This window comes from Nomascus leucogenys, chromosome X (assembly GCF_006542625.1).
Source record: "Nomascus leucogenys isolate Asia chromosome X, Asia_NLE_v1, whole genome shotgun sequence".
In the NCBI taxonomy this organism is placed as follows: domain Eukaryota; kingdom Metazoa; phylum Chordata; class Mammalia; order Primates; family Hylobatidae; genus Nomascus; species Nomascus leucogenys.
The window spans coordinates 62,118,903-62,145,375 of NC_044406.1; the positions used below are offsets into that span (position 1 = coordinate 62,118,903).

The 26,473-nt window shown below is 45.4% G+C and overlaps 2 protein-coding genes across 3 annotated transcripts; one reads left to right on the top strand and one right to left on the bottom strand.

Annotated features, from left to right (window-relative positions):
• Positions 1-25,256, bottom strand: P2RY4 (pyrimidinergic receptor P2Y4). 2 transcript variants are annotated; one of them, XM_030806613.1, is made up of 3 exons: positions 25,243-25,256; positions 2,973-4,019; positions 1-88 (listed from the first exon to the last, which is right to left on the bottom strand). In XM_030806613.1, the coding sequence occupies exons 2-3, from the start codon at positions 4,010-4,012 to the stop codon at positions 28-30; spliced, it is 1,101 nt and encodes a 366-aa protein (XP_030662473.1). In that variant the 5' UTR covers positions 4,013-4,019; positions 25,243-25,256; the 3' UTR covers positions 1-27. The 2 variants fall into 2 exon arrangements, with proteins under 2 accessions (XP_030662473.1, XP_004093237.2); XM_004093189.3 differs by lacking the exon at positions 1-88 and having other exon boundaries at positions 2,915-4,019.
• Positions 12,730-26,332, top strand: ARR3 (arrestin 3). The gene is made up of 17 exons (XM_003272677.3): positions 12,730-12,768; positions 13,744-13,781; positions 14,050-14,080; positions 14,231-14,291; positions 14,488-14,532; positions 20,583-20,782; positions 20,931-20,990; positions 21,167-21,234; positions 21,891-22,026; positions 22,213-22,297; positions 22,563-22,635; positions 22,998-23,135; positions 24,691-24,774; positions 25,055-25,078; positions 25,259-25,311; positions 25,591-25,600; positions 26,168-26,332. The coding sequence occupies exons 2-17, from the start codon at positions 13,774-13,776 to the stop codon at positions 26,256-26,258; spliced, it is 1,167 nt and encodes a 388-aa protein (XP_003272725.1). The 5' UTR covers positions 12,730-12,768; positions 13,744-13,773; the 3' UTR covers positions 26,259-26,332.
• Positions 26,333-26,473: the final 141 nt, after the last annotated feature.

The following is a 26,473-nucleotide window of genomic DNA, read 5'->3' on the forward strand; positions in this document are numbered from 1 at the left end:
TGAAAATTTTTGCAGTCCTTTTGGCAATCACGATCCATAAAAACATTCATGCTCTTTGGTCTGGTAATCCCACTCCTGGGAATTTGTCCTAGAGACAGAATTACAAATAAGAAAAAAAGTCATACACATTAAGATGTTCAAAGCACAGAAAAATTGAAATATATCTAAATATTCAATAATAGGGGAATAGTCAAATAAAATGTAATCTACTGACAGGTGTAATTTTATGAGACAATTGAAATAATAGATATGAAAGACTATAGCAACCAGGGAGAATATTTACAATAAAAGGTTTCTAGGCCAGGCATGGTAGCTCATGCCTGTAATCCCAGCACTTTGGGAGGCTGAGGTGGGCAGATCACTTAAGGTCAGAAGTTCGAGACCAGCCTGGCCAACATGATGCAATCCTGTCTCTACTAAACATACAAAAATCAGCCAGGCGTGGTGATGTGTGCCTGTAATCCCAGCTACTCGGGAGGCTGAGGCAGGAGAATCACTTGAACCCGGGAAGTGAAGGTTGCAGTGAGCCGAGAACTGTGCCACTGTACTACAGCCTGGGTGACAGAGCAAGACTCTGTCTCAAAAAAAAAAAAAAAGAAAAAGAAAAGAAAAGAAAAGAAAAGACAAACGACAGCAGGGTTAAGGTGTCAGTGATAATGCTTTGTTTTTTCTTTGTTGTTTGTTTGTTTTTAAGATGGGATAAAATAGGTAATAGAAGAGACTTGAAATAATGAAGAGAGGTAAACAAAGGAATAAGAAAGGGGACCACCTCTTATTCTGGAACTTCAGGGAAGAAAGGGAGAAAGACAGGGCAAATATAGAGTAGTTATCATGAATGATAACTGGAAGTTGAAGCATTAGAGCTTCTCAGTTTTGCAGGAGGCAAGGTAACTCTCTTAAGAGATCACAAGAAGGAGATGAATTTGGGGACTTGTGGAGGTGGAAAAGACAGGAAACAGCTGCTGTGGAATGTTCACTAGGAACACACCAGGCTAAGAGGAATGAGAGCTTAGGCAAAGTTCCAGGATGTGAAGTTTTAGTGGGTCAAGCCAGCCTTGTCCTCTGGCTTCATCTGCAATTTCCTCCAGTCCTAGAAGAAAGGAGATTGGCCCAAGGTGAAAGTCAAGGTGTTTAAAGCTAAAGTACAAGGGAAGACAGCCCTAAAGTAACAGACCAGAAAGTTCATCTCGATTAAGCATATGGGAGTTCAATAGACTGAGGAAATGGAGGAGGCTGAGTCACTTGGGATGGAAAGAGCAGCTTTACTGGGTGGGGACAGCAGGTTGGGGGAGGTGATGGGCAAAGAGGCCATGGTCATAGGAATAAAAGGAAGAGAGTGCAGATGAGGAACAGTGTATGCAACAGTGGCTGTGGGGCTGGGAGAACTAGTAAGAAGAGGAGAAAAAAGCCGGTTAATTTACTCCTAATGGCAGGAGTCCTGCATAGCAAGAAGGTCCTGGATATCTAGGGAGAAAGTGGGAGCCTTTCAAAATACAAAAAGGGAAATTTAGGGGAACTGAAGTCATTTTTTTTCCTTCAGTCCAGCCCCAGCCCTACTCTACAGAGAGAGACCCTTAGAAGCCAATAAGAAGTTGGTATCATTAGATAAGTAAGAGATCAGAGACAGGTCAGCAAGGGTGGGAAAAAAAAAAGAAAGGCAAGGCTGGGGTCTGACTCAGGAGACCAACAGGCTGGAAGGTGATTTCAAAGGGAGAAGGCCTGTAAGTGTGAGCCCACCCTTCTCAAGAATGCCTGCCAAGAAATTCTTACTTCCCAAGGCTTAGGGGTTAGCTTCTCAAATTCCAATGCACCCCCCTCCCCTCTGCAACTTGATCCAATAAGCCTGTGAGTGCTAAGATGGCACTGGAAGAGAGAAGCAATGAATGGGTGGGAAACTTTAAAAAGAACCTTCCCAGTCCTAGTGCTCCACCCTGGCTTCAAAGTCCTGAAGCCTGATCTGAAAGAGCTGGTGACAGATTTATCATTTATTTGGGGCAGGACCTAGAGAAAGGGGAGAGATCAGTGAAACACTAGCTCTGGGCGTCAATTCTTGTCATCACCTTCCTCTGCACAAATCTGCTCTACTCCTCAATGCCGGAACTTACAGCCATAGACGTGAGAGCTCCACCCCCTCAGTCTGAGCCATTCACTTGTCCTTTTGTTAAGTACAGGAGAGCTGTCATATACATGTTCTCAGCAAACATCATAAAGAAGGTCCAGTCCCATTCCTGTCCCAAAGGCTGTTATCAGCTAAACTCCCCACCCTATCACAGGACTTGAATTCATGCTGCACACCAGTTCAACAGTGTCAGGCCCCCAGCTACATGCGGGGACCCTGACAGGCAGGCTCCCTGGGATCACACCCTATTCTAGCATCTTGGTAAGCAAGACTATGCTGTCTTTGAGGGAGAACCAGAAAGTCGGTGTGGGTGCTACATATGGCACATCCTCAGCATCTGTGATATGGAAGTTGCCTCCACTTCCTGATTCTGGTTATCACCATCAGATATGTCAGGCCAATCCTGAGATGACTCTGCCTGATCCACCCCTTCAGCTGAATGCTCTGGTCTGGCTGGAGAAACACATGCTATAGGAGGCTGTGGGGGAAATGGGACAGGGAAAGAGGACTGGGGAAGATTTTCAGGAAGATTGTAGGACCAATGGCCCCAGGAAGGGACAGAAACAACGAGAAAGGAGTAGAAGATTGCCATTGGCTAAAAAAGGGTCGGCAACTGAAGCGGTTATGAGAGATGAGGTCACTCATGATATCCCTGCCTCCCTGCAACCCTCAGGGTGAGGGCTTCTCTCCAGAGCCTGGAAAAGAGGAGGAAGCGCCTTACCAGGTATCATTATTGGGTTCCCTCACCTCTGCCCTCCACTCATCCCCTTTTCTCTCACTTCCCGGCTTCCCGTGTTACAATCTATCTGCCCTAGGAGTAGAGCAGCTACTGTCCTGGGGGGTGGCCGCCCACCTGCAGCTGCTATCCTCAGGCAGGGACACTAGTGCCAGGGAAGAGGCAGCCGTGCGGGGCTGGGGCTTGCCACCACCACAGAGCTGACGGAGCTGACGTCGATATTTGTCCCCAGTGAGCATGTAGAGCACAGGATCCAGGCAGCTGTTGGCACTGGCCAGGGGCCGAGTCACTTTATAGACCAGGTTGACAATGTTCAGCACTCGGCAGTCAGCTTCCAACAGCCTGGCCAGGTAGTAAATGGTGCGGGTGATGTGGAAAGGCACGAAGCAGACAGCGAAGACGGTCAGCACCACAGCTATGGTGCGGAGGGAGCGGAGGCGAGAAGACGACTGTGCAGCGCCTGGCAAGGGCTGATATAGGCGACGGGCCATGAGTCCATAGCAAACAAGAGTGACCAGGCAGGGCATGCCAAAGAACAGCCCCATGACCGCTGAGCTGAAGTGCACATAGTGGTCAAACTCTTCAGGCCGAGTGGTGTCATGGCACAGGACGCTGGTCCCTTTGGTGCTGGTTGTGACGAAGAACAGGTTGGGCACGAGGCAGCCGGCTACGACCAACCAAACTGCCAGGCAGAGAAGGCCTGTGAGGCGAGGGCGTCCCCAGCGTAGTGCCCGAAGTGGGTGGCAGATGCCCAGGTAGCGGTGCACGCTGATGCAGGTGAGGAAAAGGACGCTGCAGTAGAGGTTCCAATAGAAAAGAAAGCGGACGAACTTGCAGATCTCAGTGCCAAAGGGCCAGTGGTTGTGGGCTGCATAATAGTAGATGAGGGTGGGCAGCGACAGCACATACAAAGTGTCTGACAATGCCAGGTGGAACATGTAGGTGGTCGTTGCATCCCAGGGTCGGAGGCGGAAGATGAAGAGCCATAGGGTTGGGGCGTTAAGGCCCAAGCCCAGCACAAACACAACTGCATAGCTCACAGGCAGCAGGATGAACTTGAAATCCTCATCGAACCAACAGTCCAGCTCCACCTCACTGCTGCCAGGACCTGGGCTGAGGCCTAGGGATCTCAACAGCGAGGACTCTGTACTGGCCATGGCCCCCCTGGAGATGGAAAGGGGAGAAGTGAGGGTGGCAGGAATTCGCTGCCCACCCCCATCCCTGAGCTGGAGCAAAAAAAGCAGAGAGCAGGGAGAGCGGTGGTTGAAGCACTAGGGAGAGCTGACAGAAGTGCATCTGGGTGCACTCGGGCTAGCCTGGCCCCTACCCAAGCTCCCTTGGTCCAGCTTGAGAAGTGGTGGGCAGCAGGCAGTGCTGGGGCTCAGGCAGGCAGCCCGTGTGTTTGGGTTGTTCTCACTCTGCAGCTCACTCTGTCCCTAAGAGCCTGGCTGGCTGAAGAGGGTGGAGGCCTCCCAGCACTATCCAAAGTGGGAAGATACCCAGACCCAAAGTGTCTTCTGACTTGTCATCACAGCTGTATCCCTGGAAGAGGAGTGTCTCTCCCCACAGTACCTTCACCTCTCCTAGTGCCCTGGTCACAGTGTCTCCAGATGACATTTACCTATGACACCTTCCCCACTGCCTGCCTACAGCCCAGGAGCCCCATTGCCACCCTTGCCCAAGAACGTTGGCACGTCTCCTACCTGGTCCCCTTGAAGCTGAGCTCAGCTGACTCTGTCACCCTTCCCCTTGGCAGCCAGAGGGCATATCCAAGGAGGTGGAGTTGGAGGTGGGGCCTGTTCCTCCTCCCATCTGGGAGATTGAAAGAGTTAGAAAGGCCCTTTACGATGACCTAGTCCAACCCACTCATTGTACAGATTGGGAAACTGGGGCCCAGCGAGATTACTATTTAACAGCTTTGAAATGACTGCAGGAGGGAGAACACGAGGAAACATCCAAGTTTACCGATGAAGAGCCAGGCCCCTGGAGATAGATTACAGGGGGATCATACAAGTCTGTGTAAGTGAGCAGAAACATGGGAAACAAATTTTCACATGGGCAAGTGCAAGACAGCACATTGAAAGATTTTAGAAAATCTAAACTACTGATATTTAATATAAATCTCATATGCATATAATTACAACGAATGCTTATATAGCACTTACTATGTGACAGGCATTTTTCTAAGTGCTTTATACTTATTAATGACCCCATAGGCTCTCTATGAACTAGGTACTATTATTGTCTCTGCTTTGCTGATGAAAAAATGAAGGCACAGAAAGTTTAGGTGTCTTGCTAGTTAGTGGTAGAGTCAAGATTTGAACCAAGGCAGGCCTGCCTTTGGATCAGGCTCTAGCATCCATAACTTAATTGCTATGCTTAAGTTGTCTCTCTAAGCCACTGGCTATGATCCAGGAAAGAATCAACAAATATTTATGGGAGACAGAGGCAGGCAGATCTCTTGAGCTCAGGAGTTCAAGACAAGCCTGGACAACGTGGCAAAACCCTGTCTCTACAAAAGTACAACAAATTAGTCGGGTGTGGTGGCATGCACCTGATGTCCCAGCGACATGGGGGGCTGAGACAGGAGGAGTGCTTGAACCTCGGACGCTGAGGCTGCAGTGAGCTGTGATCGCGCCACTGCACTCCAGTCTGGGTGACAAAGTGAGACCCTGTCTCAAATATAAATAATTTTTTTAAAACCACGAATATTTACTGAGAGCCTACTTTTGCCTGGTCCAGTTCTAGTTACTGGTAGTTCCTTAGGAGTGGACAAAATAGACAAAAACTCCCACCCTAATGGTGCTTACATATTACTGGGGGATAATAAAATTAATAAGTAAAATATGTAGATTGTGATCATCATTATGGAGAAAAATTAAAGAGGGAAGGAAAAGGGTAATAGAGAGGGTTGTTGTTTTAAATATTAGGAATGAAACCAGGCACAGCGGCTCACACCTGTAATCCCAGTGCTTTGGGAGTCTGAAGTAGGAGGATCGCTTGAGCCCAGCAGTTTGAGGTTGCAGTGAACTATGATCAGACCTCTGCACTCCAGCCTGAATGACAAAGCAAGACCCTGTCTATAAACAAATAAATATTAAGGGTGACTTTTGAATAAAGCCCAGGTGTTGTGAGAAGGGGAAAAGTAAAAAATGAGGTCAGACAGTTTGGCAGGGACCAGATCATGAAGGTCCTTGGAGGCCGTTGTAAAGGACTCTTTGGTGAACGGGAAGGCACTTAGGGTTTAGAGAACAGAGGTGTCATCTTACTCACATTTTAGAAGGCTCACTGGCCAGCTCTCTATTGAGAATAGACTGCAGGGCTGGAGGTACAGGGGGAAGACCAGTCAAGAGGCTATTGCTGATAGAGATGATGGTAGCTTGGATCACAGTGGTGGAGATGATGAGAAGTGGTCAAATTCTGGATAGATTTTTTTAAGTAGGGACAGCAAGATTTACTGATGTGTGGTATAAGAGAAAGAAGAGTCAAAAATTACTCCAAAATGTCCGGCCTGAGCAACTGGAAGAATAGAGTTACTGTTGACAGAGATAGGAGTGGGTTTCGGGGAAAGATTGGGAGTTCACTTTCAAGCCTGTAAATTTTGAGATGCCTATTATACATGTAAGAGGGGATGGCCAGGAGACAGTGCATGCCTCCTTAAGGATACTAGCCAATACATTTCCCATACAGACTCTACCCCTTTCTATACAGTACCCCTCGTCTCTCTTGATCACTCCCAGAGACTTGGTCTGAATATAGTGGAGAAGGTGCACAGAGAGCAAGCCCAGATGTTTGAGAGCCTAGTGTAGGGAATTGCCAGCAGCTCAGGATCTGGGGCTCCTGAAGCCAACTAAGCCTCCGTAAGTATGTCTTAGGCACTAGAGGCAAACCCGGTCTGGAGGACTCTGAGGATGAGGTAAGCAGTGCCTTTGGGGAGGGGTGAGCAGGCTGGAGCAGAATCCACTCTGCATCGAGCTGAGAAGCAATGGGGACTCTGAACTTACTTGATCCTCAGGTCCTGAGAATGTCACCCAGCTGGATGTTGGGAGTAATAGGAGGAAGCGGACTTCTAGAATCTAGAATCTAGATAGCTCGGAAAGCCCAGAAACCTAGATGGGGAAACTGAAGATCCTTGCTCTCTGGCAGAGTAAGGGGTGGAATAAAAGGTAGCAGTGAAGGACACAGTCATAACCTGAGTCCTGGACAGCTGACTACTGTGACATTACATAGGAGGCCCAAGTTTTTGAAGCCAGACGGACTGGTGTTTAAATCCTTGCTCTTCCACTTATTAGTTATGTGAGCCTGGGTGCCTCTTTGTAACTTCCATTCTTCGCCAGTGAAATGGGAATAATAATGCCAATCTTTTTAGGGTTTCCTGAATATTGAATTGATTAACAGGTGTGGAAGCACTTTGTGAACCACAAAATGCTGCAAGTTTATAAGGTGTTTTTTGTTACTGCTTTGCTCCCAGGAATGAACCTGGCCTCTGCAGAGGTGGACAAGCATGTTTTGAAGTTTGGTGTACACCCAAGGAGAAGTGCTACACTAGAGAAGCCCCAGCCTGAGCCAGCTTCCTGCTCCTACTGCTTCAGGCTGGTTTACCTCTGCTACATTTCTCCTGACTTAGCTCTGCTACGTTGCTGCATGTCCCGACACAGCTGCAGCTGCTGCTGCTGCCACCACTGCCGCCCAGTGGCTATTTCAGGAAAAGACCTCTCCCAACCCTCCCCAACTGGCACCCCTGCCTGGCTTTTACTGTCCTCACCCGGGGCCAAGAGGAATGGAATGCAGCGGATCAGCCTCACTCTCTTCTGTGGAACTCTTCTTTACTTTGGTTCCTGTGACTTTGCTTTACTCTGGTTCTCCTCTTCCTCCGGATGTTCCTTCTGGCCCCTTCCCTGGCTCTTTTTTGCCCTACTTCCCCCACATGTGAGCCTTCCCCCAAAGATTCTCTCCTCTCCTCTCCTCTCCTCTCCTCTCCTCTCCTCTCCTCTCCTCTCCTCTCCTCTCCTCTCCTCTCTCTCCCTCTCCACCATCTCTCTCCCCCCTACCCCCACCCTCTCTTCCCCTTCTCTCTTGGAACATCCACTCTCATGATTTTAACTATGCCTCAGAGGTTATCAAAAATTGTAATGGCCAAGAGACTCCAGCATACAGATCTCTCTCTAGTCAAAATGCATCTGTCCTTCTCTCACACTCGTATCACATTTGATTTCTATAGAGATGGCACATACCACAGGCAGCCTAGAATTATACTCATTTGTGTTTTTGGCCATCTCCTCCTGATCCTCCCACCCCCATACCAGAACCAGAGCTCCTTGAGAGCATGTACCTCATGTTACCTCTGTCTTTCCCATAGCCTTCCAGGTAAAGTTATTATAACATATGTTCTAGATATTTTCTTTCAAATTATATTCTCTGCTGTCCCCTAAAAAATGCCTTCCAATTCAGAGTTAAGAAAACAAGTACCTTGCACAAAGTAAGTGTTCAATAATAGTTGTTGAATGAATGAATGACTTAATTATAATTTGTTGAACTGAATGGTTCCCACATCTATAATCTAAGCCCTATATATGTTGTTTGCTATAGGACACACACACTTGGGTATCTCACTGACGTCTGGAATTTAGTATGCAGGAAAAGTTTACTATTTTCCCCTGACAGAGATAAATAAGATGTACAAATACCATTATTGCTGACACCCTTCCATTGCCCTACTCCTCCAGTTTGCTCCAGTCCTCTCCCTCCTGGCCCTTCACATCTAATATTCACAATTGTCTTGATGACAGTTTCTTTGCAAGGTTTTCTGTTTCCTTGGGGCTTTAAGAAGGAAAGGGGGAAGAGGCATGATTTCTAATCTCTTTCTCTGAGTTAGGAGGAAAAGAAGGAAGGAAGGGAGAGAAGGAGGGAAGGAGGGAGGGAGGGGGAAAGGAGGAATAAAGGTAGGAAGGGAGGGAGAGGGAAGAAAATGAGGGAGGGAAGGTAAGTGATATAGTGGAAAAAATGCAGGCTTGGAGTCAGACAGACCTAGGGTTGAACTCTGGCTCCATCGCCTGCCAGCTGTGACTATGGATAAGTCTTTCTGAACCTCCATTTCCTCATATGTAGAATGAGGATGCTAGCACCTAGCTTGTTGTGAGAAGACAATGAAGCAATGCATGTAAGGAACCCAGCAGAGTGCCCTAATTATCGTTATTGAGAATTAAAGTATAGGTGTATTTGGAAGGTGTGAGGCCCACTCCAATTGGCTGAATTTTCTTTATGAAGTGAATAAATGGAATTACCTGCTGAGAGTAAGTGGAACAAGACAGTCACTCAATCTCAATGGAAAGGAGTAGTGATCTGAAGCCCTGGATGTCTAAACTTACTAATAAAATCATCGGAAAGTGACTGGCTCCACATGGTTGTACACAAGTTAACTTCGTCCATATGTATTCTCTGTAGTGTGCCCTTTTTGTCTTTCTACATGTCCAACTTTATCTCCAGCAAGGCTGTTAACAACGTTAGAGTGGAGACCAGGACTAGTTTGTTCAGCACCTGGGACAGCACAGGAAATCTGTTTCTGCGATTTAATCCATCTATCTCCGTTCCGTCCTCCCCCACTGAGCTAATGCCTCATCCACATCCCACTTGAATCTTTTGCTATGTTTTCAGTTGCAATAACAGAAAATCCCAACTTAGATGACTGTTTTTAAAAAAGGAAATATATTATCTTGCATATAAGTTCAGTAGTGGGTGGCTTTGGAGCTGATTAATTCAGCAGTTCAACAATGTCATTAAAAAATCCTGATTCTTTCCATCTTTCTGATTTGCAAACCTCAGCTGTTATTTAGCAACTTTCATGGTCACAAGGTGGCTATTGCCGGTCAGGCATTGTTTCCAGACATGGCAATATTCAATGGTAAAAGAGGAAGGCCTCTTCCTGTATGCTTATTTTTATCATTCAAGAAAACTTTCCCAGAATCTCTCCAGCATACCTCCTCTCACATCACAGTGGCCTGAATTTCACCATGCCTGTAACTAAGCTGATCACTGGCAAGGGGTATAAAACGACCATGACTGGCATAGAGGGGCACAGACCCATGCGGAGGAGGATGAATTACCTTAAAAATGGGGATTCTTTCCACAAGGAGGAAGAGGGAGATGACTATTGAGTTGGTAAGCAATTCTGTCTGCTACAACCTTTTACTGAATAACCCACTCCTTCCTCATGCAGAGATCTGATCATCATTTTCTAACTGGAAGGTCTGGTTGCGGATATCATCCGGGTGTACAGAATGAGGGTGGGTAAGGACCTAAAAATATTTCTTCCACCCATGTATTATAGGGGCCAGAAACTCCATTAGCTATGCATTCCTTTGCCTACTTACTGTTGCATCCTTGTAAAATGCAAGTATTCCAGGTCAAAGCAAAACTGGTGACAGTTCTCTTTGGGAAGCTACTAACTGGAAAGAGGCACAAAGAAATTTTCTGGGGGGATGGAAATGTTCTATATCTTAACCTGGTTGGTGGTTATATGCACATTTACACAGGTGTATTAGTTTCCTATGGATGCTGTAACAAATTACCACAGACTTGGTGACTTAAAACAAGGCACAGTTCTTCTCTTACAGTTCTGGAGGTCAGAAGTCCAAAATCAGTTTCAATGGGCCAAAATCAAGGTTTCAGCAGGGCCATGCCTGAGCAGGAACAGCCATCTTGCAGCCATGAAAGACTTTAGGGGAGAATCAATTTATTTGTCTTTTCCAGCTTCTAGAGCTGTATTCCTTGCATTCCTTGGCTCATGGCCCCTTCCTCCATCTTCAAAGCCAGCAGCCTAACATCTTGCTTCAGGCCTCATAGTGCCTCCTATCTCAGAGTCAAAACTCTCTCTGCCCCTCTCTCATAAAGAGACTGGTGATTACATTAGGGCCCACCTGGATAATCCAGAATAATCTCCCTATTTCAAGATCCTTAATTTATTCACATCTGTAAAGTCTCTTTTTCATATAAGGTAACGTTCATTGGTTCCCGGGATTAAGACCTGACATCTTTAGGGGCATAATTCAGCTTGCCACAGTAGGTAAAAATTCATTGAGCTGCAGTTAAGATTTGTGAATTTTACCTCAGTCAGGAAATGCACAAACTTCTGGAAAAGAGTAATGATTTACATTCCATCATAATAATGAATTAAAGACCTAGCAGATCTACTCTTTTCCTACTGAGAGGCCCATGGATCTGAGTAGAAAGAGAAGATAAGCGGGATTGAGTACCTAAAAGGGAGGTAGGAGCCTTGAGTGTGGGTCTAAAGACAAAAACAGGCTGACCACTAGTCATTCTAGAGATCTGGGAAAGGTTTCCTGAATGATGAAAATAGCATACAAGAAGAGAGGCCTTCCTCTCCTGCCATTGAATATTGCCATGTCTGGCATGAAAAGTAGATTCATTCCGACTTTTCACCTTCCTCGCAGACACCAAACTTGGCATGTATACAAGTCTTTCCTGTATGTCCAGCATCAGTTCCTATCCCACTGTGGTACCTGCAGAATCTGGGCTTCTTGCACTATCTGAAAGCCCCTGAGAAGGAGAGAGTTATGGTAACTAAACAACCAGGCCCTGAGATGCATATTGGCTAGGAATGGCAGGGGCTGACACTGTGAACTGTGCAAAGAGAATATGGGACAGCTGTCCAGGGCCCTCAGTGAGGGGCAGGAGTTAGGGAAGGCCCTGCCCAGCCCTCTGAGCCATAGCCATAGCCATCCTCTGAGGAATGGACACCACATTGTGGGGGTTGGGGTTGAGGGCTGTGTCTATAGATAAGTACTAATGTCCAGACTGCTGTAAGGGGAGGTGAAGGAGGTCAGAGTCCTGAAACCCCATAGCTTGTAGATTCTGTCTCTACATTTTCTATGCCCGTGAAGCCTGAGCCTAGGCCCTGTGGGAAGGACAGTCAAGAAAGGAAGATTACTTTGTTGTTGCCATTGTGGGGGTCCTGGCAGCTGAAGAGACAGAAATATCTCTAATTCCATGAGCGGTCACACGAGGCAAGAGAAGCTGCTTAGAGCATGGACTTAGTTTCAGGGATTGGACAGAGTCAAGAGCTGGGGTGAGGAGGTTTACCCTAGGTAGGGGTGATACAGATGTCAACCGCCTATTCCTTCCACATGCATGTCCTGCCAGAAGAACCTGTCCCTGGGTTGGGAATCTTATATTACCTTCCTCTCCAACGAGAAGAGAAGTCCAAGGCTCACAGACATGTGCACACACAGCTCAATGCACTCAGATCCCCCTCCACCACTCCTGCCCCCACTACCTACAGGAGATTGACTCCTGCTGTGCACATAAGCTGGGATAATCAGGGTTTCTAAACATCAGCTTCAAAAGTCCAATGTCCCAAAGTGGTGGGGGCTGGGGACGAGGTACTCTTTGCCATACCCTTGGCTTTTGTGTGGCCTGGAGCCACTGATCTAGAGATTGGAGTGGGACACAAGGTATTCCTTTCAAAAACACAAAGGCCTACACTTTGAGCCCTCCCATTTCAATCCCCCACCATGCTTCACCTTTAAGACCTCCAACTCCACTTTGATCCCAGTTCTCAGGTTCAAGGCCTCACAAGGCCAAAATCCTGAAGTTACCCTTCTCAAACTCCCCTGCCTTTAACATCATCAGAATCAACCTCCTACCCCCACTCTGTCCCAGCAGCAATAGCCTGCTAATCTTTTAGCCACTAATCTTTTAGGCACTAATCTGCTTTCCAAACTCTTGGCACCTGAACTATTTATAGCAGTGTTTCATGCCCCCCCCCAAGAACCTTATTCTTTTCCGATGACCCCCACCAATCAAAACACTCAGAGGACTGTGGGTATAAGAGGCTGGGGAGGCAGGCATAGCAACCAGAGCTGGAGACTGATGTGAACTTCATCTCTCTCCCCAGGTAATATTCCAAAGCCCTCTACTTCTAGCCCATACTAAGCCCTATATCCCTTGCTCTTAGCATCCCCCTTAATATATCAGGCAGCAGTTGAGGGACACCCTTCCTGACATAGCCTATAGACATTCAGGCCTAGAGACCCTCCAAAGACCTCTGGAAGCTCCCCTAAGCTCACCCCCTGGGCCAGGCTCAGTAAGCATCAAAGGAAAGCACTAGAGAGACATCTCCCTCTCTCTAAGGATTCCCATCCAAAGGCCTAGCCCCTGGGGACCTGGATGGGGATAAGGATGGGAAAATCTAGGAAAGGCAATGAGAGGGATGAGTTGGTTCAAGGAGGACTTTCAACCTCCATAGAGACTTCTGTCACCAAAAACTGAGAGCATGAAGGCACCAACCCCTTCTCTCTCACACTTTTCTCCCTTCTTTGTTGAGAGTCAAGGCCATCATGAGGTGAACTCAGGTTCAGGATCCATTGCAGGAGCAGAAGGAGACAGAATCCATTGATTTGTCCATTCACTCATTCATTCATTCATGCATCCAACAAACATGTCTTGGCACCTAGTGTGTGCCAGGGGATGTCTAGCCTCATACAGACCAAGAAACACATTTTTCACACTTTTCTGGATGGAAGCCTCTGTCCAGCCTCTTTCCAGAGAAGTTCCTTCTCTCTGAGGGTTCTCAAGAGTTCCCCAGCCATTCTAGGAAGTTTGGCCCTTTCTGGAGAATACATAGTATGGTTAGTCAATGAATTTGTACAAAATGGGAAGGTTTTTTTTCCCCTCTTGCCCAAGATGGGCAAGAATATGGCTGAAGAAGTACCCTTGGCAGAAGGGAGAATAGGAGGTACTTGATGTGGGTGAGGTGTCTGTCTAAGGAGGAAAGGTTACATCACACTAGGTGTATATGGGTGGTATGCTGGAGTGGGGTGAGAAGAATAGAAATGAAATGATTGAGCCTTTCTTCTTTCTCTTTTCCCAGAAAAGGCTCATCATCAACTATATAGCCAACATGTCCAAGTAAGAACTCCTTCTAATCCTCTGAACCTGTGAATTGCTCCCTACCCCAATCCAAGTATTTCCCTTTGGGGTAGGGGGATTTCCAATTTCTCCCTAACTTGTGTCCTTGGATTCTACCCCAATTATCTCTACCTTTGCCCCATCCTATGCTTCTGGAGCCTCTTCTCCTAACCCTAAGAATATTTCTTTTTCTCCCCAATTCCCTTATTTCCTCTTCCCTGCACTTCCAATCCCCCTCTCCATCCTCTTTCTGGTTTTCTCCCCATAGGGTGTTTAAGAAGACCAGCTCCAATGGGAAGGTGAGAGAACCTGGCCCAGCTGGGCAAATGAGAGGGCAAAAGGGATAGGTGGGTACATCCTTCAAGGTCTCAGGGGTCTGGGTTGGGGGCTTCGGGGGAATCCATTCAAAAATGATTGTGAGAATAACATGGGAAGTTGTTCCACAACAGCTCTCCATCTACCTGGGGAAACGGGACTTCGTGGACCATGTGGACACGGTGGAACCCATTGGTCAGTGAGTCCAAAAAAGGGAAGCCTGGGGAAAGAGGAATGGAAACTAGGGAGTAAAAGAAAGTCCAGGAAAGACCGTGCAGAAAAGGAGGCAAATTAAAGGGAAGAACGGGAAGAACCATTTCAGGGATCATCTTCTATTTCATAGTCTGAGAGTTTTTCCTGACCAAAGTGCTGTCTGTCCTTCTCTCCACAGATGGTGTAGTCCTGGTTGATCCTGAGTACTTAAAAGGTCGAAAGTGTAAGTGGAAATCCTTGTTGGTCTTTGTATGTTTCAGACAGGTAGCCCAATGAGTGGATTGCACCAGAGTACAAGAAAACCAGAAAGTGGCAGGAACTGCGAATGCCTTCTCTGGTGGAGGCTGACAACTGGGAATTCCAGCCCAGTGTGGCCAAATTTTCTAATTGTTAACGAGGAACTGTAAACGAAGCTCAAAATAAGACTTTTAGAGGCCCAAAGTGTGAAAAGATTATGGTGCCCCCTTACCCAAATAATATTCAAAGTAAATATCTAAAGCATAAATTAAATTTTATTTTTCAAAATTACATAAAACTTACACTTGTGCTGAAATTAAAATAGCTTCTTTCAGAATTTCAGATTTTCTCTATTATTACTGGTGGTGCCCCTGCTTGGCTATTGATCTGGATCTTAGACTGCCTATAGAATGATCCAATAAGTCAGAAATCCATATTTTAATGCAAATTTCCTGATTTTCAAATGTCAGCAACTCACTAAAAGACTTTAGAAGCCTGGATAGATTATAAACTTTTTTTTTTCTGTTGGCTAGATGTGACCTTCAGGCTGCCATTTTGTAACCTCTGGTATACGTCTTTCCATCTCCTTTTTTTGTGTAGGGAAACTGCCTGACCTTTTATTCAAGAAAAAAAAAATCCCAAACAAAGAAACAAAACAACAACCATAGGAAGTAACAGTAAGAAACATTATTCTGGCAGCAGTATTACGGATCAAGATTATGCTGATTTTTTTTTTTTTTTGCTGCTTTTTTTTCCTTTTAATTCTCACTATGGATTAACCCCACTGTGATCCAACTAGACTGAAAATTGGGTTTGATTTGAAAAAGGCTCTGAATGGGTTGATGAATACCAGTTCAGATGTAACTGTTAGATATTGGAGAATAAAGTAGCCTAAATCTCTCAGATTAAGCAGTGTGAATAAGCAATCAAGTCGGTTTTAAGTATCAGAGGAACTTTGGGATAGACTCATAAATTAACCAACTTATTTAAGGTTCCCAAGTATTCTACATTTCTAAAACCTAAATCATTTTTTCACATTTCTACAAAATCTTCACAAGCTATGGAAAGAAATCATTAGTTAAAAATATATATTGTTCCAGGAAGAGAATGCATTTTTCCTTTTATTCTAATCTTCTTTTATGTCCCCTTAGTAGAGTTTTATATTACTTTTCATTTAAGTTGTGCATATTTCTTGTTTATTCTTAGTTTTTCAATATGGTTTGTTACCTCTATGAATATCGACTTGTTTGCATCATATTTTCTAATGCGTTTTTCTATCAAGGTACATTTGTGGATGTAAAATATGCTTACTCTATACTGTGGAGTGATAAACGCCAGTGATAGGGCAGTATATGTGGTGGTGTGAACGAATCGTTGTTTAACAAAAATCTATCTGGAATCTCTCTCTGTATTATTTCTTACAACTGCATGTGACTCTACAATGATCTCAAAATACAAAGTTTAACTTCAAAAAGGCAATGAGAGAAAAGTAAAAAATACCTAAGGTGGCCTTGTGTTCAATTATAGCAACAGACAAAGTTGAGAAGCACGCATAACAGATATTAACAGTAGTTATCTGTGGAACATGATATATTATGGTGGAGCTTTGATTTGTCTTTTTGTTTGTATTTTCTGATGTTCAGACAATTAACATATATTTTGTAGAATAAACACAACTATACATTAATAAATTTAGAATAGATACTGACTTTAAAAGAAAATAAAAACAAGCTATTTCCTAGCATGCAAAAAAAAGGACGATTCGAAACTGCTAGAGAGCCAATTAGAGCTTCAGTTGGGGGTAGGAGTTGCGTGATGCAGTTGATGTCTTAGTCTGCTGCCTTCCCAACACAGGAACAGAAAGTGATTCCAAGAACAAGTCATCTGATTAACATCCTTACCTCAGGTGCTACTAGATCCCCTTCTGCCTCGCCCATCCTGACCTTTTTTCTGTCTCATTCCTCATCTTTTTCATTTCTTCTCTCAACCTGCCTCCTACCAGCCACCTCTTTTCCTCTCCTTTTTACTTTCTGTCTTTTTCCTTTCCTTTGTGCCTTATTTTCCTTTCTTTCTCTCTCCTTTCTCGCACTATAATTGGCCATAATTGAGAACCAAGGTGAATCTATTTGTTGTATCTTTTGAAAATTATTAGGTTTGTCTCCATTGTAGAAAAATTAGAAAACATAGATGAAGGAGAGACTGTGTAACCTTACCATCTTTAATCACTAATCTTTTGATCTTATTTATTCATATTTTCTGTGCAAACATATCTATATTTTCACTAAAAATACTATACTAAAAATAATATTTTACCTTTTTAAACCTATGTCAATATATACAAATCTATAACTTTTTAAGTTGCCTAGTACTATATCGTATGGGGATACCACGACGCCCTGTAATGCACATCCTTTTCATACTTGTTCAACTATTTCTTTCTAAATGCCTAGAAGAGGAATTAATGGCCAAAAGGCATTCACACATTTTTAAAGCTTTCTATACCTATTGTCAAATTGCCCTCTAAAATGCTTATACCAATTAAATCTCACTCCTGCAGTGCATGAGGCTTCTCATATTGCCCCAGTCCTTATAAACACCGATATTATCAATACTTTCAGGCTTTGCTATATCTTTTGAATATAGGTTCATTTTCCTCATTCTCAGTTTTAAAAGCAAATAATCTGGTGTTTGATGTTTTGAGTTCTTAAAAATACTAAAATAAGTTGCTTTCTACTCAAGTGCTGCTGTTGGTAGTTTTTTTTTTTGCTTTGGGTCAGAGCCCCTGATAGAAATAAGGTTATCCATTCCTGTTCTACATCTTTCCTTGCCTCAACCTCTGTCACTCTGTACTTGGACAGGTATCCCTCTCTACTCCATTCTACATTCCATTAGCGCATTTCAGATGATTTCCATCTGCCTCTCACTTGATTTCTTTCAAATCTTAGATACCTGTTACAAAGTATGAGTTCAATTATAACTCTTCCATTTCTGTCAATATCATCATCATCATCATCCACATCTATAATTATTTTGAAGTTTCCAAAAGGATTCCATTTTTTTTTTTTTTTGAGATGGAGACTTGCTCTGTTGCCCAGGCTGGAGTGCAGTGGTGCGATGTCAGCTCACAGCAACCTCCACCTCCTGGGTTCAAGTGATTCTCCTGCCTCAGCCTCCTGAGTAGCTGGGATTACAGGTGCCCACCACCACGCCCGGTTAATTTTTGTGTTTTTAGTAAAGACAGGGTTTCACCATGTGGGCCAGGCTGGACTCGAACTCCCGACCTCAGGCTATCCGCCCGCCTGAGCCTCCCAAAGTGCTGGGATTACAGGCGTGAGCCACTGTGCCCAGCCTCCAAAGGGATTTCGAATACATCAACTCCTCACAACCGTCCTGTGAGTTAAGCTGAGCACCTATGAGCCTGAGCTTTGGAGTCAGACAAGCCTGGGTTGAAATCCTGAACCATTGCTTAACAGCTCTGAGCTCACTTTCTTTGCCTCTAAAGTGGAGATAATAATACTTCAGAGGGTTGTTTTGAGGTCTAAATGGCATATGTGGAGTTACTAGAGCAGTCCTATTATTGACAGGTGTAATAACTGAGACCCAGAGAAATCAAGGGATTTGTGCAAGTCCTATTCAAGTCCAGGTATTCTGACCCTAAATATTATTGTTTCTCTTTTTCATAAGAAAATATTTATCAAGGCATAGAGAATTATATAATGAATACCCTGTACTCATCACCAAGCTTTAAAAAGAATTACAGAAACAAACTAAAGCCTCCTGTGTGTCCTTCCCTGATCCAGTTTGCCTTCCTCCCTCCCTACTTAATCCTTCTCCTCTTTCTCTCCTCCCTCCCCAGATAACAACTATCCTGAATTTGGTGTTTATTATTCTCTTGATGGCTCCATACTTCTACTCCATATTTATGTGTCTATGATCAACTTTGATATTGTCCTACATGCTTTTAAACTTTATATAACCGGTAACATACTGTACCTATCATTCTGCAGCTAGATTTTTTGTTCAGTAGTTTTTTGTTTGTTTGTTTGTTTGTTTTTTTGAGACAGAGTCTCACTCTGTCACCCCCACTGGAGGGCAGTGGTGCAATCTCAGTTCACTGCAACCTCCGCCTCCCGAGTTTAAGCGATTCTCCTGCCTCAGCCTCCTGAGTAGCTGGAGTTACAGGTGTATGCCACCATGCCCGGCTAATTTTTGTATTTTAGTAGAGATGGGTTTTCACCATGTTGGCCAGGCTGGTCTCGAACTGCTGTCCTCAAGCAATCTGCCCACCTAGGCCTCCCAAAGTGTGCTGGGATTACAGGTGTGAGCTACCGCGCCCAGCCTTGTTCAATAGCTTTTGAGATTTAACCATGTTGGCACAGGTCTTAGTCTGTTTGTGCTGCTACCTGTAATCCCAGCTACTCAGGAGGCTGAGGCAGGAGAATCACTTGAACCCAGGAGGTGGAGGTTGCTGTGAGCTGACATCGCACCACTGCACTCCAGCCTGGGCAACAGAGCAAGTCTCCATCTCAAAATACCTGAGACTAGGTAATTTATAAAGAACAGAAATTTATTTTCTCACAATTCTGAAAGCTGGGAAGTCCAAGATCAAGGCTCTAGCAGGTTCTGTTGTCTGATGACGGCTGCTCTCTCCTTCCAAGATGATGCCTTATTGCTGCATCCTCTGGAGGGGAGAAACATCGTGTCCTCACGTGGTGGAAGGTGGAAGGGCAAAAGGTCTCCTTTATAAGGGTCTTAATCCCATTCATAAAGGAATTCATGAACAAAGAAGCCCCATGATCTAATCACCTCTTAATGGCCATCTTAATACCATCACAATGGCCATCAAGTTTCAACTCCTGAGTTATGGAGAGGCCACATACAAACCATAGGGCATTCTTTGAAGTTCTAGTTCATTTATTTTAACCTTGGTTTAGTATTCCATTATGTGAATATACCACAAATTTTTTATCCATTCTCCTGTTGATAGATTTTTAGATTATCTCCAGTTTTATGTTCTGACAAATGTTGATGCAATGGCCACTATCATATGTATCTCTTTGTAAACATGAACAAAAGCTCCTTTAAAGTCAACTTATTAGGTCATACACTACGAGCAGATTTAATTTTACTGGATAATCCCAAATAGTCTTCCAAATTGGTTGCATTAATACTCCCACCAGCAGTATGTAAGAACTCCTTTTGCTCCACATCTTCATCAACACGTAGTGTTGTCAGATTTAAAATTTTTTGACAATCTGATGGGTGTGAAATCTTATCTCATTGTGGTTTTAATTTGCGTTTATCTGATTACTCATGAGACTAAACATGTTTTCATATGTTATTGGCCATTCCTTCACATTCTTTGCACACTTCTGCAAGGGCCTATTCACATTCTTTGCACACGTTTATACTGGTATTATTGTTGATGCGTGGGAGTCCTTATATATTTTGGACACTAAACTTCAGTGTGTTATATGTGTTGCAAAGATTTTCTCCCAGGCTTTCCATTTTTTTCTTTGTTTATAAAGACTTTGAATATAAAGAAGTCTTCGTTTATAAAGACTTTTAACATAAATCTTACTGCAGTCAAATGTATTAAGAATCTTTTCATTTGTGCCCATAGCCTTCGATCTTTTTTTTTTTTTTTTGAGACGGAGTCTTGCTCTGTCGCCCAGGCTGAAGGGCAGTGACACGATCTCGGCTCACTGCAAGCTCCACCTCCTGGGTTCATGCCGTTCTCCTGCCTCAGCCTCCCAAGTAGCTGGGACTACAGGCGCCCACCACCAAGCCAGGCTAATATTTTGTAATTTTTTTTTAGTAGAGACGGGGTTTCATTGTGTTAGCCAGGACGGTTTCTATCTCCTGACCTCGTGATCCACCCACCTCGGCCTCCCAAAGTGCTGGGATTACAGGCGTGAGCCACCGCGCCCAGCCAGCCTTCGATATTACATCACCTCTCTGTGTCTTCTTGACCCAGTTAAGATTCCCCTTCCCACTCAGGCCTGACAGACCACTCTCTTCCTCCTATGCCTGCAGTGTTTGTCATGTTGACATGTGCCTTTCGCTATGGCCGTGATGACTTGGAAGTGATTGGTCTGACGTTCCGAAAAGATCTGTATGTGCAGACCCTGCAAGTGGTCCCAGCTGAATCCAGCAGCCCTCAGGGGCCCCTCACAGTCCTACAGGAGCGACTGCTGCACAAGCTAGGGGACAATGCCTACCCCTTTACCCTGCAGGTACTGACCCCAAGCCCTGGGCAGGCAAGGTCTCCAGGGAAGATTAAGAGAGGAAGCTCAAGAAGGACAACAAGGGAGAGGGTTCCCTATTTCTTTTGTATTTGTTTGTATTCTTTTCTACTTCTTTTCTGATCTTTTTGTCCCCTAGATGGTGACCAACCTGCCCTGTTCTGTGACACTGCAGCCAGGTCCTGAAGATTCAGGAAAGGTGAGGACTGGGTTCTAAGAAAGAGGGATAGGTAGTGCCAGGGAAGAGGAACAGTGGGACAGTCAAGACTGAAGAAACGGACAGCTAAGGAAAGAGGTCAGGCATTTTCTTATAGGCCCATGAGGAAGGGAGGACAGCACTGGAAATGAGCTCTCTTTGCCCTTGTCCCTTTACAGCCTTGTGGGATTGACTTTGAAGTGAAGAGTTTCTGTGCTGAAAACCCAGAGGAGACAGTCTCCAAGAGGTATTCTTTGGCTGTCCCCCAAAATCCCTGCCTCCAGCCTCTGCCAGGAAACAGATCCTGCTCTCATGACAGAAATAGCCCCACTTCTAACCTCCACAGCATCATCGCCACCAGTGACGCCCGGTTCTGAGTCCCCTCTGACTTACCTTCTTTGATCTAGGGCAGGGGTCAGCAAACTTTTCTATAATGGGCCAAAAAAGGAAATATTTGGCTTTTTGAGCCCTATAGTCTCTGTTGCAACTACTCAACTCTGCTGTTGTAGTGCAAACGCAGCCACAGATAGTATAGAAATGAATGAGTGTGGCTGTGTGTCCAATAGAACTTTACTTATGGACACTGAAATTTAAATTTCATGTAATGTCCACATGTCATAAAATAGCATTGTTCTTTGATTTATTTCAACCATTTACAAATGTAATATAATCATTCTCAGCTTGTGGGCCATAGGACACAGGCATCAGGCCAGATTTGGCCAGTGGGCCATAGTTTAATAACCTTTGGTCTACATACTTACATTAAGGGACTAGAGGAGTTCTCTGAGGGAGGCCTTCCCCTGCTCCCATTCTTAAGCAACCATTGGACTATGGGGGTGGCATGGGAGAGGTCTGTGAGTCTGAAAGGAGGATGCTCTGGCTAATCCCTTGGTCTCTGCTCAGAGACTATGTGCGGCTGGTTGTCCGGAAAGTACAATTTGCACCACCGGAGGCAGGCCCTGGCCCCTCAGCCCAGACCATCCGACGCTTCCTTCTGTCAGCTCAGCCCCTACAACTCCAGGCCTGGATGGACAGGGAGGTTTGTGACCCCCACTTTTTACTTCCCACCCCAGAACCCCTCTGATGCCCTTTCTTCACTGATTTCCTACTTGGGCAGGCAGAGATGGGAGCCAGGGTGGCAATAGTGCTAAGGAAGCAGGGGTTCTAGGTCTCCATCTGCGCATTTTTCCTCCAGCCTTGACATGGGTCCGTCCTCCTGCTTTAGGTTCACTACCACGGAGAACCCATCTCTGTCAATGTTTCTATCAACAACTGCACCAATAAGGTCATCAAAAAAATCAAGATTTCAGGTGAGTTTCTTTTCCCATCCCTGTGCACCCGGTCCCAAAGCCACAGGTCTTTTCCCAAAACTCTGCCTCACTTACCTGTCTGCATTCATCTAGGCTTTCCCTCTAACATGTGCTTGTCAAAATGCATATCTTGTTTTGTCAATGAGCATGTCTTACTGCATCATGTATAGTGTGCCTACGTATAAGGTCACATCTAAGGACACTGAGCTGGGGTCTCAAGGATGACTGACTGATTATAATCATGTGCTTTTCCTGGCTTGTTCAGTTGACCAGATCACAGATGTTGTCCTGTATTCACTAGACAAGTACACCAAGACTGTGTTCATTCAGGAATTCACGTGAGCTGGTGTTGGGGTTAGGGCCAGAGAGCCAAGGGGTGGGGTGGTGGGAAGAGGTCCAGGAGGCAGTTGAGAGGGTTGCGGGGTGGGGAAAGGGTGGTGGAAGATTCCAGGGAGGGATTCCCAGGAGAACTAGATGGAAGGGATGCAACTTACCCCCAGGAGTCCCATCATGATGCTGAGCGAGGGCAGGGGCATAAGGATTTCCCACCGATTCCTCCCAGTCTTCACAGTTAAACATGTCACCTCTCTTGGATACTCCAGTAGGTTCTTGTATAATCTTGTACAAGATACTCTTGGGAGTAAAAGTATGCTTAGTCAGCAAGCCCAGCCTAAATTCTTCTCTTGTTCTTCTTTTGTAGGGAGACTGTAGCTGCTAATTCCAGCTTCTCCCAGAGCTTTGCAGTAACCCCAATCCTGGCTGCCAGCTGCCAGAAACGGGGCCTGGCACTGGATGGCAAACTTAAGCATGAAGATACCAACCTGGCCTCTAGCACAATGTAAGCTCAAATATAACTCTCAGCCTCCATTTCCTACCCCTCAACCATTCCACATGCGACATTTACAGCTCTGAGGTTTCATGTTCAGTAAAGCCTACCTGTTTTTTAAAGTGTCTCTAGGGCAGTGTTCTGAGACTCCTCCAGGCCTAAGGGCCTGCAGCAAGCTCAATAATTCCTGTGGGACCAACGGCAGGCTTAGGTCAGCGGCAGAAAAAAAGGAAAACATGGAGAGGAAAACAATCCTTATGTTGTATAAGATTTCACAGTTCACAAAGGTCCGACATATGTACTATGTTATCTTTGTGAGAATCCCACTAAAGTAGCCTGGATAGGTGTTCTTATTCCCTTTTACACTTAAGGACCCTGAGGCTCAGAGAGAAGAAGGAACTCATTTAAAGTGGCATAGCTGATAAGTGGTAGACGTAGACAGGAGTATATCACATGTCATCTGGCTCTGAATACTGTGATCTCTACAGAAGCTACTCTCTAGAAAAAATAAAGATGGAGTAGAAGACTAGGAGATGAGGAATGGAGGAAAAGGAGGACAAAAAAGGAAAATGATGCAACAGGAATTAATAGAATTCCAGGAAGTCATTCACTTGGTCCTGTGCCTTCGGAGGCCCTAGTGTTAGATGTGTCTTCCACCAAAAACCACCTGCCACCATCTGTCAAGTGTAATCCCTCCATCTCTCCATACGTCTTATCAATCAAGTAGCTATGGACCGTTATTGCTAGAAATACCCTTAGAAATCATCCAAACTGCATTATTTTATATGTAAGAGATCAGCAGCCCAGAGCAATGAAGAGATTTTCTCAAGCTCATACAGCTTTTGCTGTCTTATTTTTCAATCAGTGGGTTTTCTACTGAACCCCTATTACATGCTCTTTCCTATGCTAAGCAATGTGGAGAATATAAAGAAGTTTAAGACAGTCTCTGCCTTCATTCAATTTATGGCCTAGATGAGGAACAAAGAGAGATGCAAATACAACCCAACAGTTAAATGTTAGTACACGTGGTTCAGAGTAAAAGCGCAACAAAGTTAAAAGAAGCCAGGAGAGCTGGTGAGGGCTTCCTGGAGGAGGTAGAATGAGCTAGATCTTGAAGAATGTGAAGGATCTGGATACCAACAGAGGAAAAAAAGGAGCATTGTAGACTAGGGACACAGCATGGGCAAAGGCTAGAAGGTGGGAATCCACATGGCATGTTCTGATCACGGAGAGAAGATGGGTCTGCTTAGGTTGTATCCCAGGAGTTAGGGCAGAAAAGGTTAGAGAGGCTAGATAGGGCAAGGTTGTTAGGGGTCTTGAAAGTCAGGCAGAGTAGTTGTTATATTCAAAAGGTAGGCTCTTGAGCAGAGAGTGACATGGTAAAAGTTAATGTCAGGAAGAGAAATGTGGTCTCAATGGGTAGGAGAGGTTAGAGCCTGGGAGATATTCTGGGATAAGACTAAACATAATAGGGTGTGGTGATAGGAATGCATGAGAAGAGACTGGGGACTGAATGAATTACTCCTCATGCCCCCAAACACCCCAAAACGAATACTACAACCTCCAGTATTAGACCGGGAATGGACAAAGAGCTGCTGGGGATCCTGGTATCCTACAAAGTCAGAGTCAACCTGATGGTGTCCTGTGGTGGGTAAGTGAGGGTTCTGGGTATGTCTGGGCAGGGGCTGAGGAGTCAAGGGCTTTTTGCCTCTGTTTTTCTCCCAGTTAGATTGACCCAATCAAACCATCCCCCACCCCTTCTCCCAGACCGGGTTCCCAAACCTGTGAGCTCAGTGAGCAAGTCACTTTCCCTTCCAGAAACCCATTCTGTGGCTGGCTCATTAGGTCTTATAATCCCTCATCCCCTAGTGAAACTAGGTTGCTCCTTCTCTATTTCCCGCTGCTAATTTTGGGTGTCATTCTACCCACAGCATCCTAGGAGACCTGACAGCCAGGTGAGAGACTGTGGGGTGGGGGGACTTGGGCAAGAAGAGGACAAGGGGATAAGGAGAACAAAATAATGACTGATTCCAGAGGGTCTGAGGGCATCCAAAGACTGGAAAACTAAGGGAGGGAGGTTCAGGGATTGGGCTTGTAGAGAGAGGAGATGTAACTCCACCTTGGGATCCTTGCAGCGATGTTGGTGTGGAGCTACCTTTGGTCCTGATCCATCCGAAGCCATCTCATGGTGAGTGACCAGGTGGAACTCACAGGAACGGTTGTCCTGAGGGCTGGGGTCCAAACCATTCTGATCTCATGAATTGGAGACTAGCAGTTTGCCTGGGGATGGAATAGCAATAGGTAGGCTGGGTGTCTAGGTTTTCAGGGGAAGTGTGTGTGTTGTGTGTGCTGGAGACAAAGGATTGGGAAGTGGGGGGAGAAAGTAAAGATACTTCTTCAGGGAACCGAAGAGCCCCTAATCAGCTTCAGCTCCATTTTTTTCCCTCCCTCTCCATGCTTGTTACAGAGGCCGCTAGGTAATGGAATACAAGATTGGGAAGCCCCATTCCCCTCTTCCCATTGCCACCCTCCATGTTATGACGATAGAAATGTGAAAATGCTTCCCTGGGGTGCTTTCAATACATGTGCAGTGGAAACATATGGCTTAGCTTCGTGTCACAGTTCGGTGCTTTTCATATGCCCTCCTTTCCCTTTCTGCATCCCCCCGCCCTCCACCTTCTGCTCTTGTTGGAATCATCCTTCCCCCTCATCCCCTTCCCATTTTTCTTTTTCCTTTTCCCCCATCCGCTCACCCTTACTTCTTTCATCTTTCATTCTTTGATACCTTCCTTCCTTCCCACCCCTCATCCTTATGTCCCTTTCAGTGCTCCTGGGGAACCTTTGTGCTGGGAAATTTGGGCAGGAATGAAAGGAAACAAGCCAGAGTGGCTGATGGAAAAGTGGGGACACCAAGACGGGGCCGAGGAGCCTACCTGGGAAGCAGGGAGGGGATCACTTTTCTGGGATCAGGAAAAAAGAGTGGACACGGAGGACACCCAGAAAGGGGTTCCTAACCCTCCATTCTCTTCTGCTGCTTCTGCAAGCTCTGAGGACATAGTCATCGAGGAGTTTACGCGGAAAGGCGAGGAGGAGAGCCAGAAGGCTGTGGAGGCCGAGGGAGATGAGGGGAGCTGAGCACCTCGCTCTGGTGCCCGTCTGTGTGGGAGCCCCCACTGTAACACTCTAATAAATCAGTTTGTTCAGATGTGCCTGGCGATCTCTTGCCTATTTCCTCTTCCTGGAGGGTCATGGAACTACTGAGAACAATCTTCCCCACCTCCACCCCTTCGCTATGATTACACTACACTTAGCCCGTGCTTTTCCCCATACGCCGACCCCAACTTCCCTCT

What these genes read in the sequence shown, in the direction of transcription:
- ARR3 (XM_003272677.3), top strand. An exon ending in AGACCAGCTCCAATGGGAAG is followed by an intron (nt 14,081 to 14,230) that starts GTGAGAGAACCT and finishes GTTCCACAACAG; the next exon opens with CTCTCCATCTACCTGGGGAA. An exon ending in CTAGGAGACCTGACAGCCAG is followed by an intron (nt 25,079 to 25,258) that starts GTGAGAGACTGT and finishes GGATCCTTGCAG; the next exon opens with CGATGTTGGTGTGGAGCTAC.
- P2RY4 (XM_030806613.1), bottom strand. Translation starts at nt 4,012, where the DNA reads ATGGCCAGTACAGAGTCCTCGCTGTTGAGATCCCTAGGCCTCAGCCCA. An exon ending in CCTGAGGATAGCAGCTGCAG is followed by an intron (nt 89 to 2,972) that starts GTGGGCGGCCAC and finishes TTCTGTCTCTAG; the next exon opens with GACAAATTCCCAGGAGTGGG.